The sequence below is a fragment of the Tachypleus tridentatus genome, chromosome 7 (genome assembly GCF_004210375.1).
Source record: "Tachypleus tridentatus isolate NWPU-2018 chromosome 7, ASM421037v1, whole genome shotgun sequence".
NCBI classification, from domain to species: Eukaryota; Metazoa; Arthropoda; class Merostomata; order Xiphosura; family Limulidae; genus Tachypleus; species Tachypleus tridentatus.
The window spans coordinates 153,391,207-153,408,303 of record NC_134831.1 but is presented as its reverse complement, the minus strand read 5'-3'; the positions used below and the strand labels follow the sequence as shown (position 1 = coordinate 153,408,303).

General features: G+C 32.7%; 1 protein-coding gene and 1 long non-coding RNA gene across 14 annotated transcripts in view; one reads left to right on the top strand and one right to left on the bottom strand.

The window, feature by feature from the left end:
* The window catches only part of LOC143256934 (uncharacterized), a 496,333-nt gene that overhangs the window by 106,396 nt on the left and 372,840 nt on the right, over positions 1-17,097 (top strand). The gene's annotated exons all lie outside the window — the stretch shown is intronic.
* LOC143256929 (chromodomain-helicase-DNA-binding protein 7-like) overlaps positions 1-17,097 on the bottom strand; it is a 183,856-nt gene that overhangs the window by 18,967 nt on the left and 147,792 nt on the right. Inside the window, 8 exon segments of the mRNA XM_076514817.1 lie at positions 922-1,048; positions 1,751-2,400; positions 2,552-2,618; positions 2,939-3,232; positions 7,016-7,138; positions 13,624-14,243; positions 14,680-14,804; positions 16,625-16,832. Of these exon segments, the coding sequence (XP_076370932.1) occupies positions 922-1,048; positions 1,751-2,400; positions 2,552-2,618; positions 2,939-3,232; positions 7,016-7,138; positions 13,624-14,243; positions 14,680-14,804; positions 16,625-16,832 (2,214 nt within the window).

The following is a 17,097-nucleotide window of genomic DNA, read 5'->3' as shown; positions in this document are numbered from 1 at the left end:
AGGAGTTTGTTTAGTAGCTATGTGTAGATTTTTTCACAGTATACCTAGACATTTTTGCTGTAGGCTTCGGTGCTTGAATGGCACTGAAGATAAACTTGGCCAGCAGCAATGAAAAAAAACTGATAAAATCTCTCCTTCTCTTTCAAGAACCAACACAAAAATAGTCTTGTAACCTGCAGGTAGTTGTTTAAGTAGGTTTGCCCAAGTTTGAATACAATATTCACAGCCACCTTTTCTGTAAGCTTTTGAAACAATAATAATAACATGAAGAAAAAATGGATGAATTTCAAATTTTGTCTGACAATTTAAAAATAATATTTTTTGTTATTATCAATATTTTACCAGCCTTAGCCATTGAGATAGAAGGTCTTGAGTGTCATTTCAAGAACAAATCTGCTTTTTTTAAGATGGTTGCTTGTACGCTTTATTAAAATATTTGCGATTCATAGTAAGAGATTGTTTATTTTGTGCATGTCATTAATCTGTGATTTCGAGTGCATTATTTAAGTAAATAAAAGTTATTTAATACAGTGTAAAAAGTAAGCTTAAATTTCTTGAGCAACTGACAACAAAAAGCAAGAGGTCAAATATAAATATTGCACTGTCATGAAAATCCCTTTACATTTGAAGTGATCAACATTTTGACTCATAAGTTCATAGACAAATACTCAGTAAAGATACTTAGTTTAAAAATCCGATTTTTTGTGCACACACAAAATATATTTACTGAAATCTTGCCAAATTTTGTGAAGACACACATACCACATTAACATTTATTGTATAAACTCTGATGCTCAATTTGAGATTAGAAACTTGATCACTGAACTGATTCTGTATGGAAGAAAGTTAATTTATTGATGTAGTTTTGCCATCAGGTAATGGATGTACCAAATTGGATACCAAAGGATTGAAAAAAATTACCCTTCTTCACTGCAGAATGACCTAATATCTTCTGCTTGTGAGAATGGATAGAAGTAAATGACCTAAATGATGATGACAAGTCACCTTTTCCAGGAAAGTTACTGAGAAGCTGATCCTGCTCATCAGCCTGCAACAAAGGAAAAATAGAAATAATTTTGTAAAACAACCTAATGATATGTTTTTAGTGAAATGTTTCAACAACTGGTTGACAAGAAAAACATTCATAATATGTAATGTTTGTTTACTTTAGATCAAATCATATTGCACTATCTACTGTGTCTACTAAGGGAATCAAACCCCAGATCTTGGCATAGTAAATCAATAAACAAACTACCACCAATTTTGTATTTATCACATATTACAAATAAGTTTGAAGAGAAAAAAACCTGTATACTTCAGATGTAAAATGTTTAATAAGAGTGAATAAAAGGTATTAAAGATAAAAATTACATATGAAACTCCTCCTTAATACTTAGTGTGAATCCCAAGTAATTAATTCTTTATTTCTTGTGATTTTTTAAAAGATGAATCTCATAAATTAAAAAGAAACAGGTATTTATTCAAAACTTTTAATAGCAAGGAAGATAAACTATCCTTTGTTACTTTTGCTTTTTTATTTCAAAATCTAAGGCTTAAATTTGCTTAAAGATTCTTTGATGTAAATAGCATGATACAATTTTTTTAAAATTAGCATAGGAAATAGTTTTGGTAAAAATAAAAAAGTAATTTTTTACTTGTATGTTTCCATCTTTAAATGTAAATGAAATTACTTCAGTAAACTGAATTTAGAAGTTTTATGTTAATAAAGAAATTAAGTAACAGAATTTACCTTATAGGATCTTGCTGTATGCAACAGTTCCACATGCTCGTGTTGCCGTTCCTGTTCCAATAGCATCTGATGTTGTTTTTTGGCTTGCAGGCTTAGAGCTAAAGCATCAATTTTACTTCCTATCCTACCTTGGCCTTTGATCCTGGTCTGAACTTGTCCATGAATATTTGTGTTAGTTACTCGTGCACTGTTTGAGGAATCTCCATGTAAACCATTGTTATGCAGATCATAATATCTGCCTTTGTATGAAAAATGATAATTTGGTTGTCTACTTAATGGCAAAGAATTAGAACTAAGATCTATGGGAGCTGAAGATGACCCAAACAATTCTGGATATGAGGATGTAATGTTTGCATAAGTGGTACCAGAATATGTTGAGGTGGGTTTAACTCTTAGATCAAGTGTTCTAGTAGTAACTGGAACCCTACTTGTTGAGCTCTGGTGTGCTGGAGGGGGACTACTGATGGAGGTAATGGAAATGACAACAGAAGGTTTAACAATTGAGGAACCCTCATCAGATACTTTATGATCATCCTGTAAAGGTATTCTGAGTAAAGATGGAGGAGGTGGAGGACCCAAAAACTGACGTTGCAACTGTTGGTGAAGCTTTTGCTGCTGAATGCTGTGAGACACCACAGTATGCAGTTTGGCTAGAATAATAATCAAAGAAGTTGTATATATTTTAATAAGAATAACATTTAGTTTTAGAAAAGAATTTAAAATACACTTATCTATTATATCAATAGTCAAGCTTTTTCTTTAGAGAATATAATGATAGCTAAAAACAAGATGGTAAATTACCTCTTTCAGCTTCTATTGCAATTCTTCTTCTACGTCTTCTTCTCCGGTGTCCTCCAATGGCGTCGTTCTATTGACCCAAAGCAATAAAATAACAAACTTAGATTTCCAGCTTTAGTACCAAAAGAAAACTAAAACATTTTTTCAAAATCAAAAACAAATGTTTCAAGTAAAATGACAAACAAAAACCAAAATACTTTAAATCTCAAACATTAACTTTTTTTTCTTCATAAATTAATGGTGGTTAATTTTGATTCTCATAATCCTGACAAAAATGTTTAAATTACAAATTCACGAGATGCTTTATAAAGCACATTACATAAGATATTAAATGTAATATAAAAAGGGTTTCAAACCAAAACTGTTTACACCACTGAAAAAGAAACCTACCATAGGTAACCTAGGATTACTTCTACCAACTCCACATTCTGATGCAGCAATAAGTGTGTCCTGTAGTATGGACTCTTTGTGAGGAATCTTATCTGGTGTACAACAGGATGAAATTTCACTTCTGTTTTGATTCACAGAACTGGGGATAGGAGAAACTATTGATACAGATGAAGGAGTGATGGTTGTAACGGCTGCACTTCCCATTACTGTGAAATTTGGCATAAATGCAATGGGCCACTCATTTTTTTCTATAGTATGAGAGATGTGCTCAACTCTAGCCTGAAGCACATGGTCCTGTTTGAGTTAGAGAACAGAAAATATAATGTCTTAAAATGAGGGCAGATAAATTTCACATGTACATCATGAAACTTGTTGAAGGAAAATACAGTAAATCTTCAAGGAAATCATAACAGTAAAAATAACTACTTAATCATTTTCAGTAACAACAGAAAATAACTATAGTATTCTCACATAACTTACATATTCTAAATAAATTATGTTCACAAAATGTTTATTTTTTTATTTAATACAAGATTTCTCCCTCAATCAGAGGTGCCTATTTTGGTGGCAAATACTGGGTGCAAAAAATTATGATTCAACTAATTCTGATGAAACTTATAAAGAAAGTACTATATGCTAGGATATGATGATTAAAATTTACATAGCCAAATCAAACAAAACCTGACCAAGTTATGACTGGTCAAATCAGGAAAAAAAACACCATAGTCAATGACAGTACTTCTTGTATAACTGATGAATTTACTATGCAAGCCTTGTTTTTCTTTTTCATTGCATTTGAGGTTTCAGACCAGAGCCAAAAGACCTTCAGCTGATAGCCCCAAACCTCATTGACCATGACTGGAACTCTGCTATTCTTTGGCATGCCAGCATCAATCACCATTATTCATTATTCCTTTAATTACCTACACATGTAAATGTCTCAAAGGTTCAACTTGCAACCTACACAGTAACTGTGAATGCAACTTTCTGACAGCCATTCATGAGGTAAATGCATCTTCCAAGCCTCAAAGATGTTGTCACAGCACCCAAAAATAGGTATGGTGCTAACAAAGACAGTAGCGATAGTATTAGTAGCATTCTGCCACATCAGAAGATCAAGAACAAGGTCTCTAATCTCAAACAGACAATAAGTAAAGGTTGCATAATTTTATTTGTTCATTAGCTCTATTACTACAGGTTTTCCTATGATCAAAGGGCATGTCTTCATGTTTGTAGACTTAAATTCAAAATTTTCTTCAAAACCAATTTCACCAATTTTATTAAAGTATGTCAATAATATGACAAAATGTTTAGTATTATATATCCGTTAATTTCTTAATTTAAACGTAAATATTGAAACAAAATTCCTAACTATTGATATTTTTTGTGTCACATGTTTTTCTGAATGCAGTTTTGATTCAATTTAGATGTTTGCAAGATTCAAATACAAACCCTTTAGTTCCTTACAAATTAGGACCTCAAATTACTGATACTGGCAAACTAGAATATAAAATAAGAATTACCTATTTTTCTATTTATTGAGATTTGACTATACTTAGTGAATCAACCAAGGTGACTCCTCCTATCCCTTCCATTTGTAGAAATGCTTACATAAACCTACCTTACTTTATCATGTGTTTATGTTTAATCAAAAGTTTAGAATTTCCTCCATGTGGTTTTCTCAGTCTATTAAAGATATCTATTTCCCAAGTTTAGACTTCTGTTTCCAATCTCAGAAGGAATGGGTAAGAGAAAATTGGTTTAAAATAGTATTTTTTAAGACCCAAATACAGTTTAGTTAGTAAGCCTGAAAAATTACTGTGGAATTCCATAATACTGTTAGAGTAGTTTATAACTTTCTGTTACTTCAAAATGCATATATAGAACCTTAAAAAGTTATTTTGTTTCACATCCTCCATGTGTGAAATTCAGCAAGGCTTAGTATGCAAGGAAAAACAAGTGTGTACAAACTTCTTTATAACTGTAAATAGTAGAGATCATGGTTTTCTCATTTCCATTTTCACTGTTCTTTGTTTTGAAAAAAAAAACAACTGAAATTTTAGAATTAATTTGTAAATAGCATATACACACACACATATATGTGTACTGTATTATAACAAAAATGTGACTACTTTACAGACATTGTTAAAGATAAAAATAATAAATATCAATAGATATATAATGCTGGTCAGATTTTTATAGGGCCTGGATTCCTTACAGTAGGTGTCAGTGACTTGATGGTGATAAATTTCAATGGTAAACAAACAACACAAAACCCACTTGTTTTAAAATAATATAGTTGAAACAAGTGAAACTTGTGTATGAAAACTTGTTATATTACTGGTTATCACAGCTGTATCCAGATCTTTAAATAACTGTTTCGTTTTCTTGAAAGTCCACACAGGTGGATTAAATTACTTTAGAGCACCCTTTAACAAGACAACTTATTCTCTACTACTCTGTTTTTACAATACAAGGCTGTGACACTCACTTAAAAATCACCAATGTAATTTTTCTGTTGTTGTATCCAAAGCATTAAGTAATTGTTTCCTTTTCATCAAAATGTACAAAAGCAGGTTTTTAAAACCCAATTGACAAGGCAATTTCTTCTCTACTTGGTCAATACAATACAATCTGTTATTACAACACTCTAAGAGTTACCACTATACACTATTCATGGCTAAACTAGATCTTTATCTTATACTAACTTTGTCTTACTTTCACTAATTTACTTACTTCCACTAGCTTGGTTCTTATATATATTATATGTATACTACCTGACTGAGGCCTAGAGATTTCTACAACTATGAAACATTATGACATAACAATACTCACTTAAAGCAATGAACATAATTCAGAAGGTTCAAGTAATAACATCAATTCACAATAACTGAACTACAGAATAAATTATTTGTCAACAGTTACTTAATCAAATGTTGATAATTTATCACTTCTAAAAATAATAAATTTAAAACTTTCTTTATAATTATGTAAATCATAACTTGTATTAAATTTATATGAAACAGACATGTGTGTGTGTGTGTGTATATATATATATATATAACAGTTATGAGATTTAAACTATTTAGAATAAACACTTGAGGTTTCATGTTACAATTTAATACCATTCTAGAACAAAAAAAACAACTGATTATAAATTTTATTCCCTAATTTTTCTATGGTGATAAAAAGATCTGTCAATCTGACCAAACCTCTACAGAAATAAGATATGTATACAGAAAATAACAAATAAAATATAAAGTTTTTCTAAAAAAATTGATATTTATATGGATTTTATCAGGTGGTTATAGAAAGTTTGCAAGTGAAATTTGACTCTTTCTGATGCATAAAGATATTTTTAATTTAAAATCAAAATTACTTTGCTTGTAGAACAGTTAACATTTCAATAATAAAAAAATGCACAAACAAATATTTAACTAAAAATTCTAATATTTGATGTATGAAAGCCTTATTATGTTTAATCTGCCAAATTTTGTGAAGATACCCAGTGTATTGTAAGTCATAGTATGAAAACTATAACATGCATAAAATAGTTACAAGGTCAATCCCTGGGACTGAGCCCATGGTGAAAGGGTTAAAAGAGATAATCAATTAGCATTTATGATGATTGCTGGTGAGGTGGAGTTGAAATGCAAGACCCCATGTTTCTTCACTGCTTCTGATCAAAATAAGTTATCATAATATGGATCACGTAAGGTGTTAGAATACAGCAGATTATAGACTTTCCAACAGCATATGAAACATCTTCAAGAAGTAACTACTGGTATTTCTTGCTTTTTTGCCTTGTCACCCAAAAATATTATTTCACTTCTGAATAAACAGGAAATCCTGCATTAATTGTTTTGTTTTACTATGAAATTATGTCAAAAGTCATAAGTGGTTACTTTTATTTTCAAAACTATGTACAAAACAAGTATGCATGAGCTAGAATTTTAATAACTGGAAATAAAATATTATTAATTTACAACTTACAATAATGGTTTATATTTTTATTAGGACAATGAAATATTTTCCAAAATGCTATTAGACATGAGAACCAAACACTTTTGAACAAACCTTAGGCCACTGAAGGGAATTTCTTGAAGACTGAGCAGGAAATTTGGTGACAGATGACTCATTGTGTTTGAACTCCAGATTAAAACTACCATGGCACATAATGTCATCATTCTGAAAGATGTCCTATACAGTGAAGATAAATAAGTTACTTTTTTTATTTTATCTTGCTAAACAATTCCTTATTTTTCTACATCTTATATCTTTACAGTGCATTTATTTATGCATTTAAAATAAATAAGCTTTACAAAAATTTTACAGACAGAGCTGGAGGAGGTCAAACTGTTAAATCTGAAATACAAAACAGAAGTACAAGCAAGATGGAAACTAACATTCTGCAACACTAAAAATGTATTTCTGATAGATAATTATCTCCTATCACATAAGATCTTTCCTCAATTTCTGCTACTCTCTATATATGTGCAATTTTCACTTAAAACTAGCCTTGATGCTCCCACCTACCCTTGCATGTTTTCTCTTGGTATATTTGCACTATAGAATGCAACAGCTCTCAATCAACAGGAGTGAAACACCCTCCTTATAAAGCTAACTTCCTCTATATTATAAAACACAACCATGACTTCGATTAGAGCAAAAAGGTAAACTGGGAGTAGGGAGGATCGATGAGAAGTGTGAAAGGAGATAAATATCTATTGTAATCATATTTTCAGTGAAAGAAAATTTCATTTTCTAAAACTATACCTTATCTCCTTTTCTACTCCCAAAATAGAAAGAATTCCACATTAAAATAGTGAAGAAACTAGTGCAAAGATTCCCTACATGAGCCCTTTTCAGAAGCTGCCTGAAGAGATTACAAGAAGTGTGAAACTCTAATGTATGGGGTGACACCCACATGAGATCACACCTCATTTGAACTAAATATACACTTCACCTGTTGGAAAAATGTTTCATGAAATAGGGTGGAAAGGACACACATTCAAATTGCATTTGAAACCTCCAGATGGTGTAAAGTGGTTAGGGGACATCAGACCATATTTAGTATGTCTACTCCAGTCTAAAAACAGACAATCTTCAGTATTTACCTGTAGGAAGAAGGTCCCAATTGTTTTTACTTCAAAACCAGGAAGCAAAAGGGAAAATGACTTGTATTTCACTATTCTAACCATAGCATGAGTGTGCAGACCAACACTACATCACCTGAAAACCCACCATCCAAACAATGGTAGAAAGGTGAAAAGCAATATGGTAGATTGACTTCTGTACAAAACTAGATGGTGTCAGGAATTTTTTTTCTGTTCTGCAGCAGAAGGAAAGTCCCTACCAACCATATGTGTGATGACTGATGCTGGCTAATCCTATGCTAATCCAACACCAGATTGCCCGGGAACTGACATCCAGGCAGTGGTAGGATAATGGAAAGCCTGCTAGAAGGATGAATTGTGTGTGGTACATTCATCCAATCCAAAACCAGGTGGCACTGGATATTTTTCTTCTAGTCCACAGTAGAAGTAGAGTACTCACCACTTAAACTAACAGAGTACCACCATCAAACTCTTGACTGAGCAGAATTAGTTACACTCAGGCAACAAAAAAACAACAGATGACACAGATCCCCATATTCCAAAGGAAGAGGGAGGTATAAGACAGGGCAATGGGTGACTACAACAATCCTATTTTAAAAATCAGGCCAGTTCTGGTTTATTCAATTTGGAAAGGAGATAGGGGCAGTAATCCTGACACTGCTTTACTCATGATAGCCCACAAGTTGGTACAGTCTAGTAAAGGCCTTATGTGTGAAGCAAAATACTGTGAGGTAACCTCTAGTGACCTTGTGAAACACTCCATCTTTCAGTGAGCATCATAGACCCTTCAGGCCATGTAGTGCAGATTCACAGTTAAGTGTACCTAGACAGGCAACACACTACAGAGCTGGAGCAAGAAAAGGTGAAATGGCCACTGTTAAGAGTATAAATAAAAGGAAGAACTTACCTTTACAGAGTCCAAATGAAGTATGGAGAATGGTGACTGACAGTAATGGATAATCAGATGAGGAGGTGACCAAATGATGCAGATAGTGGGCTCTAAATGTCTGTGGTATGGTCCACATACCAGTCTGCACAATTTCTTTTAGTGAGCAATTGAAGTGAACAGCCAGGGAAAAGGTAAGATGGTATATATATCTGATGGGAGCACACTTGGAAAATGAATATATTCAAATAATGACAAATAAATAAGAAGAATAAGCTGGTGAGTTCATATGATAATGATGAGCAAAAAGACCACAAGTAAAGAAAGTATTCCTTGGCATAAAAATAGGATCCACAGAAAGTAGTAGTGTGGGCAACATAAGAATGCAGAAAAGTACAGGACAAAGATGATCATCAGGATTGGAAAAAAAATACAACTGAGAGATAGAAAGAAGAGAAATAAAAGTAAAGGTGACGTCCCCTTCATGAGCTGCTGGGGCCTTGGGGAAAAAGCTATCATCCAAATTAAGAACAGAGATATGATGATAGGGGATACAACATATGTTGATAGAAAATACTTCTGACCTGTGATTTCCATCAGTTAAAAGTAGTAAGAAATAAGTTTTTAGGGAGAGGTGGTACAAGAACCAAGTGGTCAAAGGTTCAAAGAGAGAAATGGAAAAAGCTTAAAGAACCAAATACTAAGATTCCAATCAGAGGGGACATAGACAGGGCAGATGAATCATGAGAAAGAAGCAAAACAGAAAAGGAAAAAATGCAATAGGAGTGGGAGAAATGAAAAGTATTAGCTAAGATCATCCTACAGCTTTCACTGGTGGAATCTGATACAACACTGTCAAAATCCCAAGTAAAGCAATCAGAAATATGAGAATGCTGGGTTGGGAAGGTGAAAAACCACATAAAAAATTCAGGAAAATGCTCTACTTCTTCTAGAAAACTTTTTAAGAATAAGAATGAAATGACTTCGCTTTGGAAACCAAGAGCTCCACTAACTCGATGCAGATGAAAAGCCATCCTACATAAGCTACCACTTGTATGTTAAGGTGTGATTGTAAGAAACTTGTTGGGATGGAGCCAGTTATTCACATAATGATGAAACCACAAACCATGAGCATGAAGACCATGAGCAAAAGTTTTGACCACATGAAAGAAGATATATAGTACTGATGCTAGACTGAAAGCTAGAGCACAGAAATGAAATGCTCAACTCCCTGAACAAAGTAAAGGTAACATTTAGATGCTGGAGAGATAGGAATATGAAAGTAAGCATCTAAACATCTACCCTGGTTATCTAAAGACCTGAAGTGAATGACCAACAAAGACTGAGGAAAGACTCCATGATACACTGCTGGAGTATGATGAAGAGGTTGTGGTTGGAGAGATCAGTGACAGGGTGCCAATCCCTGATTTTCTTGGACACATTAATGACTCAGAATAAAATCCTTGAGATGGATGAAATACTTATATAATAGCATCCTTGTGCAAAAGATCTTGAACTACTTCCAGGAAATGCTAGCATGAAATGGAATTCTGAGAAGTGAAGTGAATGAGTTATTAAAACAAGAGGCACCACAGGTGAAGAAATCTGGCAAATCATACCCTCACAATCTCAAGGAATCCATGGGATAGTCACCAAAACATCAAGCATCACAAAACACAATGATGAGCAATATGGTGATTCACCACAGAAACCTGGTAGTGGGGAAGATGCAGATACGTAAGACAAAGAAACTGGAGAATGAGAAGTTTGTGAACGATGAGAAACAAGAGAGGAATGTTGACATGTAACCTTCACACAATACTCCAAAGCATCAGGAAGATTTTCTAAAACAGGCTGTCAAAAAAAAAAAAAAAAGAGTCAGATGAAGACCACACAAATAGAAAGCATAGAGACAAATAATTCATCCCTGTCAAGAAGATCCCAACAACAAAAGAGCCATGTATAAAGGGATAAGGCTGGGGAAGGTATATGAGCCAATGTGATAAAGAGAAGGTTAAGTGTATCCACCAAAAACCCTCTCAAGAGAACAATGGATAAACTTTTACAAGAGGTGGATGGAAGAAGCAAACAGAGAATGGTGGTGAGGCAGAGAAGACGGAAGAATTTAGCCTGAGCAAACCGTAGTATTGTCTCAAGATTAGAACCCCTGGTCTGAATCAGAGATTCTAAGATCTGAGAATCTAAAAATATAATTGTGACCCATAATATGCCAAAGCATACAAATTAGACAAATGCGGGGTCAAGGAATGCTGGTAATGGAATGTAATTGGACAAAGAAATACAATTGAGAGATAGAAAGAATAGAAATAAAAACATCAGGAGAGGGGATACTAAGTAAACTTATAATGGTGCAGAATAAAGGAGAAAGGGAGACAAATCAGAAGACATAGGATTAAGAGACAACAGGCAACATACCTGGGAAATCATGTCTTGGAAAGCTGATGGTGAATGTGGAAAATTCAAAGGGGTAGCACAGAACAAGATGATGCAGCAAAGGTTGAAGGTAGCCTGGCTGAGGTTCTGGAAACATAGCAAAGAGCAATATAGTTTTCAATTTGTAAAGAATGATGACCTAAACCTCCTCCGTACAAAGTGTGGAGCTTGAAGCCACTGAAGTAGTAAGTGTTCATGGATCAGAAGTAGCCAGATCCATAATAGAAGTCACTGCTGTAACTTGAAAGTGATAATTCATTTTGTGGAAATGAAAAAGAAAAATATTTCATAAATACTGAGTAAAATATAAACATCCTCTAACTGAAAATCAACTCAGAGTTGTTAAAACATTAGAATTAACTGAAAATGCATTCAAACTTCTGAAATAGCAAAAATATAGCAGAACTGCACATTGAAATGCCAAATTGAGAAATGGTAGTTCTACAGAATAGAGAGTCAGCTATGTTAGGAGAATGTGTTACACTACTATTGGTGCAGTGTTATCTCATACTCATTTGCATGCTACAGTACAGCTATATCATAATGTAAACATGTGAGAGTAGGTGGAAAAATCAAGGCTAGTGGTGAGCAAAAACTGCACATGTAAGAGAGGGGAAAGCCCCCACTACAGCGGTATGTCTTCGGATTTACAATGCTAAAATCAGGGGTTCAAATCCCCTCGGTGGGCTCAGCAGATAGCCCGATGTGGCTTTGCAATAAGAAAACACAAAGAGAGGGAAGCACAATTTGAGGGAAGTTACTATGTGAAAGGAGATAAAGTATTCTGTCAGAATTCTAATCCCACACATTTTTTCCTTTTTATTTTTAAATCTAGTTATTCAATTTCTCTATATCACTTGTAGCACATGAATCTAAAGAAATAAAGTGATAAAGACAACATTTTCCACACCTAAGGTGAGTCATTAACACTCTTTGATGTTTCCTTTCTCACAGTGGAAATATGTAATTAAATTATATGAAACTTTAATAGTACAAACATGATAAATAATACCTAGTTTTGGCTTTAATATTCATATAATTTTAATTAATATTTCTTTGATTTGTGAGATCAAACTCTCAAACTGTGTATTAATATAAAAATAAAGCAGTCTCTTGTCTGTCCATGTAACTAATTTGCAGGGTATGAATGGATCTTCATCAAAACTGGTGTATGTAGAGGGTCACTAGGTCCATACAGGAACACATACAAATTTTCAATTTTGCATTTTTTGTTTTTTTACCAAAATGGATCTTTATCAAATTTTGCATGTAGGTTCATTAGGTCCAAGGGTAAATACTTATACATTTTTAGTTTTTGTACTTTGAGGTTTTTATGGGAATTTTTGACAACTACTATGCTCTCTGTTGATGGACCTTTAGTAAATTTGGTATGAAGGTTTGTTTGGTACATGTGGAGGTATATGCATATTTGTGAATTCACATAATGTTTTGCATTTTTTATGGGGACTTTTTTTACAACTACATATAAAGGAAGCAAATTTTCATATCCTAAGATAATCTTTCATTAATCACAAATTTACACAACTTCTGTCCAGGAAACAGATACACCAGCTGGTTCTAAAATAAATCAGCATTACTGTCTACTTTTCATTTAAGTTACATATTTTATTCTACTAATAAAAAATATTTTGATGACACACTGTTTTCATCATTTTTTAAGTTAATAAAATGTAAAAGTTTTGGGATACAGGGAAGTATGGAAAAACAGTTATCCTCCTCTAAAAAATGTATAGAGAAAGTTACTGACACTGGATACAATAGATTTTTGTAACAGACATATTAACATTCTTCTTTATTTTCACTTGTAAGTTCTTAGAATAACTTACATATTAAAAACTGGCTGATTAGCAATATTAACACATCATGTCTAGAAATTATTTTTATTTATAGCTCAATTTATACTTGGTGGTGCAGAAAAAAAAAAGTTAAAGTAATCAGAAACTTTCATAGAATTTTGCAAAATGTTAATGTCTTCATCTGTTTCTCATGCACAAAGTAAGAAAGAAACAGTATTGTACCTTTGTACATTAAAAAAAAGCATAAAAATAACTCATTTTGAAGTTATCATTTTTGCATTATTTATTTAATTTTTATTAAGAGAAAAAACGTCTTTCACACAAAAGGTAATTTTAGATCATAAAATAATTGATTATTATTAAAATACTGTCTCACATAAAATAATACTTAATTATTTACAATGGAAATACCTGAGACTCTTTTGAATTAAAAGGAAGATCAACTTTTGTGACACTTGTATTTTTCTCTTCAACTATTTGAGAATAACAGGAAAGTAAGTTAGAGTTTTTTTCCACTTGAGATTTTGTTGGACTATTTTTCTCTCTGTATGTTTCATTACATTGAATATCACACTTGGTTGAGAGTATTCCAGTTTCTCTCAAAGAATTACTGATATCTTTTACTGAAGTTTCATTTCTAACTATTGTTATAGAGTCTTTTTCTTTAATATTTGCATCTTTAGGGAAATTCTCATGTTCACTATTTAAATTAATTGCCTCTAGCACAGTCTTTACATCTTTTGTTAGGTTAGTTGTTTTTATCTGCTCATTCAGTTCTTTTACGTCAGACATATCTTTATCAGGTCCAATTTTCTCCTCTTCATCAGTAACATCATCTTTAGATGGCTTTATTTTTACCTTCTCAGATTCAAGCTTATTCTCATTTAACATTTCCTCAGAATTTTCTGTTTTGGATTGGTATTTTAATTCACCTACACTTTCATATTCTAATACATCCTTTAAAGAGTTCAGCTTTTCTTCCTTCACTTGAGTCTCCTCTTTAATTTTTATCCTTTCTGGGCTAGTTCTTCCTGTAAGTAAGGACAATGAATTTGAAACAGATACCTGGAAACTACCAAATGCAGAAAAAAAATATAACAGAAACTAAAACATAAAAAAAATTTCATGAAAAATATGAAACTGTTATTTTTATATATGTATCTCTTAAGTATTTAACATAGAAACATCATCAGGCTAGCAAACACACACACAATAAAATAATATGCAAAACAATCTCACACATCTGATATGAATATCTTTTGAATGCACTATTTACATTATCCTTCTTTATCAAGCAGCTAAACAACTTATTCTTAAGTCCTTAAAAAAATCTGTTCTCATGTGACTGAAACAGATAATTTGAAGTTACAAATATTTCATAACCATATATATTATTTCACTAAAATGAGATTGTTTAAATTATTATTATATATATATATATTGTACAATAATCACATAAAAACACACCTGATAAGGTTGGTGACTGGCTACTGTTGACACAAGTTTTACCCTGGCATAATTCTTTTACGACATTTTTAAAAGACAGGTCTGGATCATGAAGAAGATGGAAGTCTAACTGACTCAAGCCATACCTTTAATAAAACAATTTTAATTATCAAGAATTTATACCTCCATTCCAAATAACAAGTTAAAATATGAGAATGATCTACTTCTATTCAAAATCCCAACCCAAATTGAAAAAGCATAATAAAATTAACATTACAAGTGGTAAAATGTTAATTACAGTATATTACTAGTAAGTTTAAGTTAATAGTACAAAAACAAAATAAAAATGTTTCTTATTGAAATACATTAAAATTATTCACTTCTATACTTAAACATAATTCATGTCTTCTCAAACTGTGAGTTTCAAAAACTCACAAAGGACACTGGTAACTCACAAGGTGCTAAAACAAATAGAGTTGAGCCTCGTTTTTGTAAATACTAATATATTCAAATGGAGCTGCTTTATCTCCTTGTTGCTGTCTGGTTTCACTAATTGGGAAATAATTTTTTTTCTCTTCTTAGTTCCTTTTGGAATATCTGGAAATTGCACATAACAGTCCCTAATCCTGAGCTGACAAACTCATGGATTAATCTTGTTTGAATGACTAGTGGGATTTATCTGTCACTTTTACAGCATGCTCTTGATCTCAAAGTAAAGTGTGTTTTTGTGGCAACAGGATACAAAACAAGATTCCTTGGATTCACAGGTTGGGTATACTAACCACTAGACCAGAGACAGCCCTTCATTTTAGAATTGTATTCTTTTTGTAATTGAGTGTTAAAGATATAGAATACTTTAGCACAGGTTCTCTCACTCACACACAAACAAAGTCATGTTTTGGTGCAAAGGAAAGATCAAGAGGGGATACTGCATACACTGTTGGAAAGTCCAAAATCTACTATATTCAAATATGCAATCCACTTAATGGTAATATGTTTCAGTTTGGAGTTATGAGCAGTTAAAAGAACACAGGGTTTCAGAATGGTCCCATCAATTTACCAGTTTTGATAACACATAAAATGATTATGTTTGTTTTGTTAATTCTCAAGTGAAATTATGCAACCTTTTATAACTTCCTGTTTGAGGTTAGAGACCTTGTTCTAGATCCTACCACTATCTACACTTATATCATTATCAGCATCAAAGTAATATTATTTACTGAGCCATCATAGTATCACTGGGCTGAATAGACAGATTTCCTTCAATCAATGTTGTCAAAAAGCTCACTACAATCACATCCACAGCAGATGCACAGTTTACAAGTCAAACATTTCAGGCACTTGCACAAGCAGGTAAGTGAAAAAATAATGATGAAAGATGATGACATGCTTAAACGTAGCAAAGTTCCAATCATGGTCAGCTGTACATCAATTCAGCTGTGGTCTGAAACATAGATGCAATGATGGGTGAAGTGGATAAAGGCTTATGTTGTGGATCTGATACACAACATGAATTATTGTCATTAACTATGGAGTTTCTACTACTGATTAGCCAGTTATAACTCAGTCAATTTTTGTCAGACATGGAAACTGCAACTTGAAAATAAATCAAATCTCAACAAATGTTACTTCTTATATAGGTTTAATCAAAATCAGATAATTTCCAGGATCCTGTATGTCAGATTCCTGCCACCAAAGTGTCTCTGACTGAGGAAAAGATCTTGTGTTAAAATAAACTGTACATGCAGACCTGTATAAGTACACTAACATTTTTAAATTTTAGAATGACAGTTATTCTACTTTAAGTTTTTAGTCATATGGCAAATGAATAAGGGGCTGTCTTGAATGTTCATCCTGGGTCTTAGATTGAGAAAGTTATAAAATCCATTATCTTGATGACGTTTTTCAAAACATGAAAAAAATTATGATAATTTCTTAAACTACACTGAGGAAGATCAATTCTTACTTGGCAGCACCAATGAGTAAATCCTTGTCATGCTTTCCACATTGCCACCAATCTGGCAAGTCCACTGAGGGTTGGCACAATTTTAACCTTTCATCCAGCTCAGGATGAAACAAGATCTCTTCTCGTATCTTGCTCAGGAGTTCAATCCTCTGGAGACAATGACGGGCTTGTTCTTCTGAAATTGGTTCCACAATGAGTGGAATGTGAACTGTACAATAAATTGAAAAAAGTAAAGAAACAGCTGGATTCACAGAACCATTAACTGCATTAACTCACTTTTCAATGTAGTTTACTTTATCCCCAGTAAATTAACATTTTGCTAAACTGAAAATGCATTTCTGATAGATAGTTACTTCTGCTCACAAAAAAACATTCTTAACTTGTATTGCTTTTTACTTGCACAAATGCCTTCTCACCACCTGCCTTGTTACTTCCACTTATTACTGCATACTAAGATCATCCAGCAACCCTCC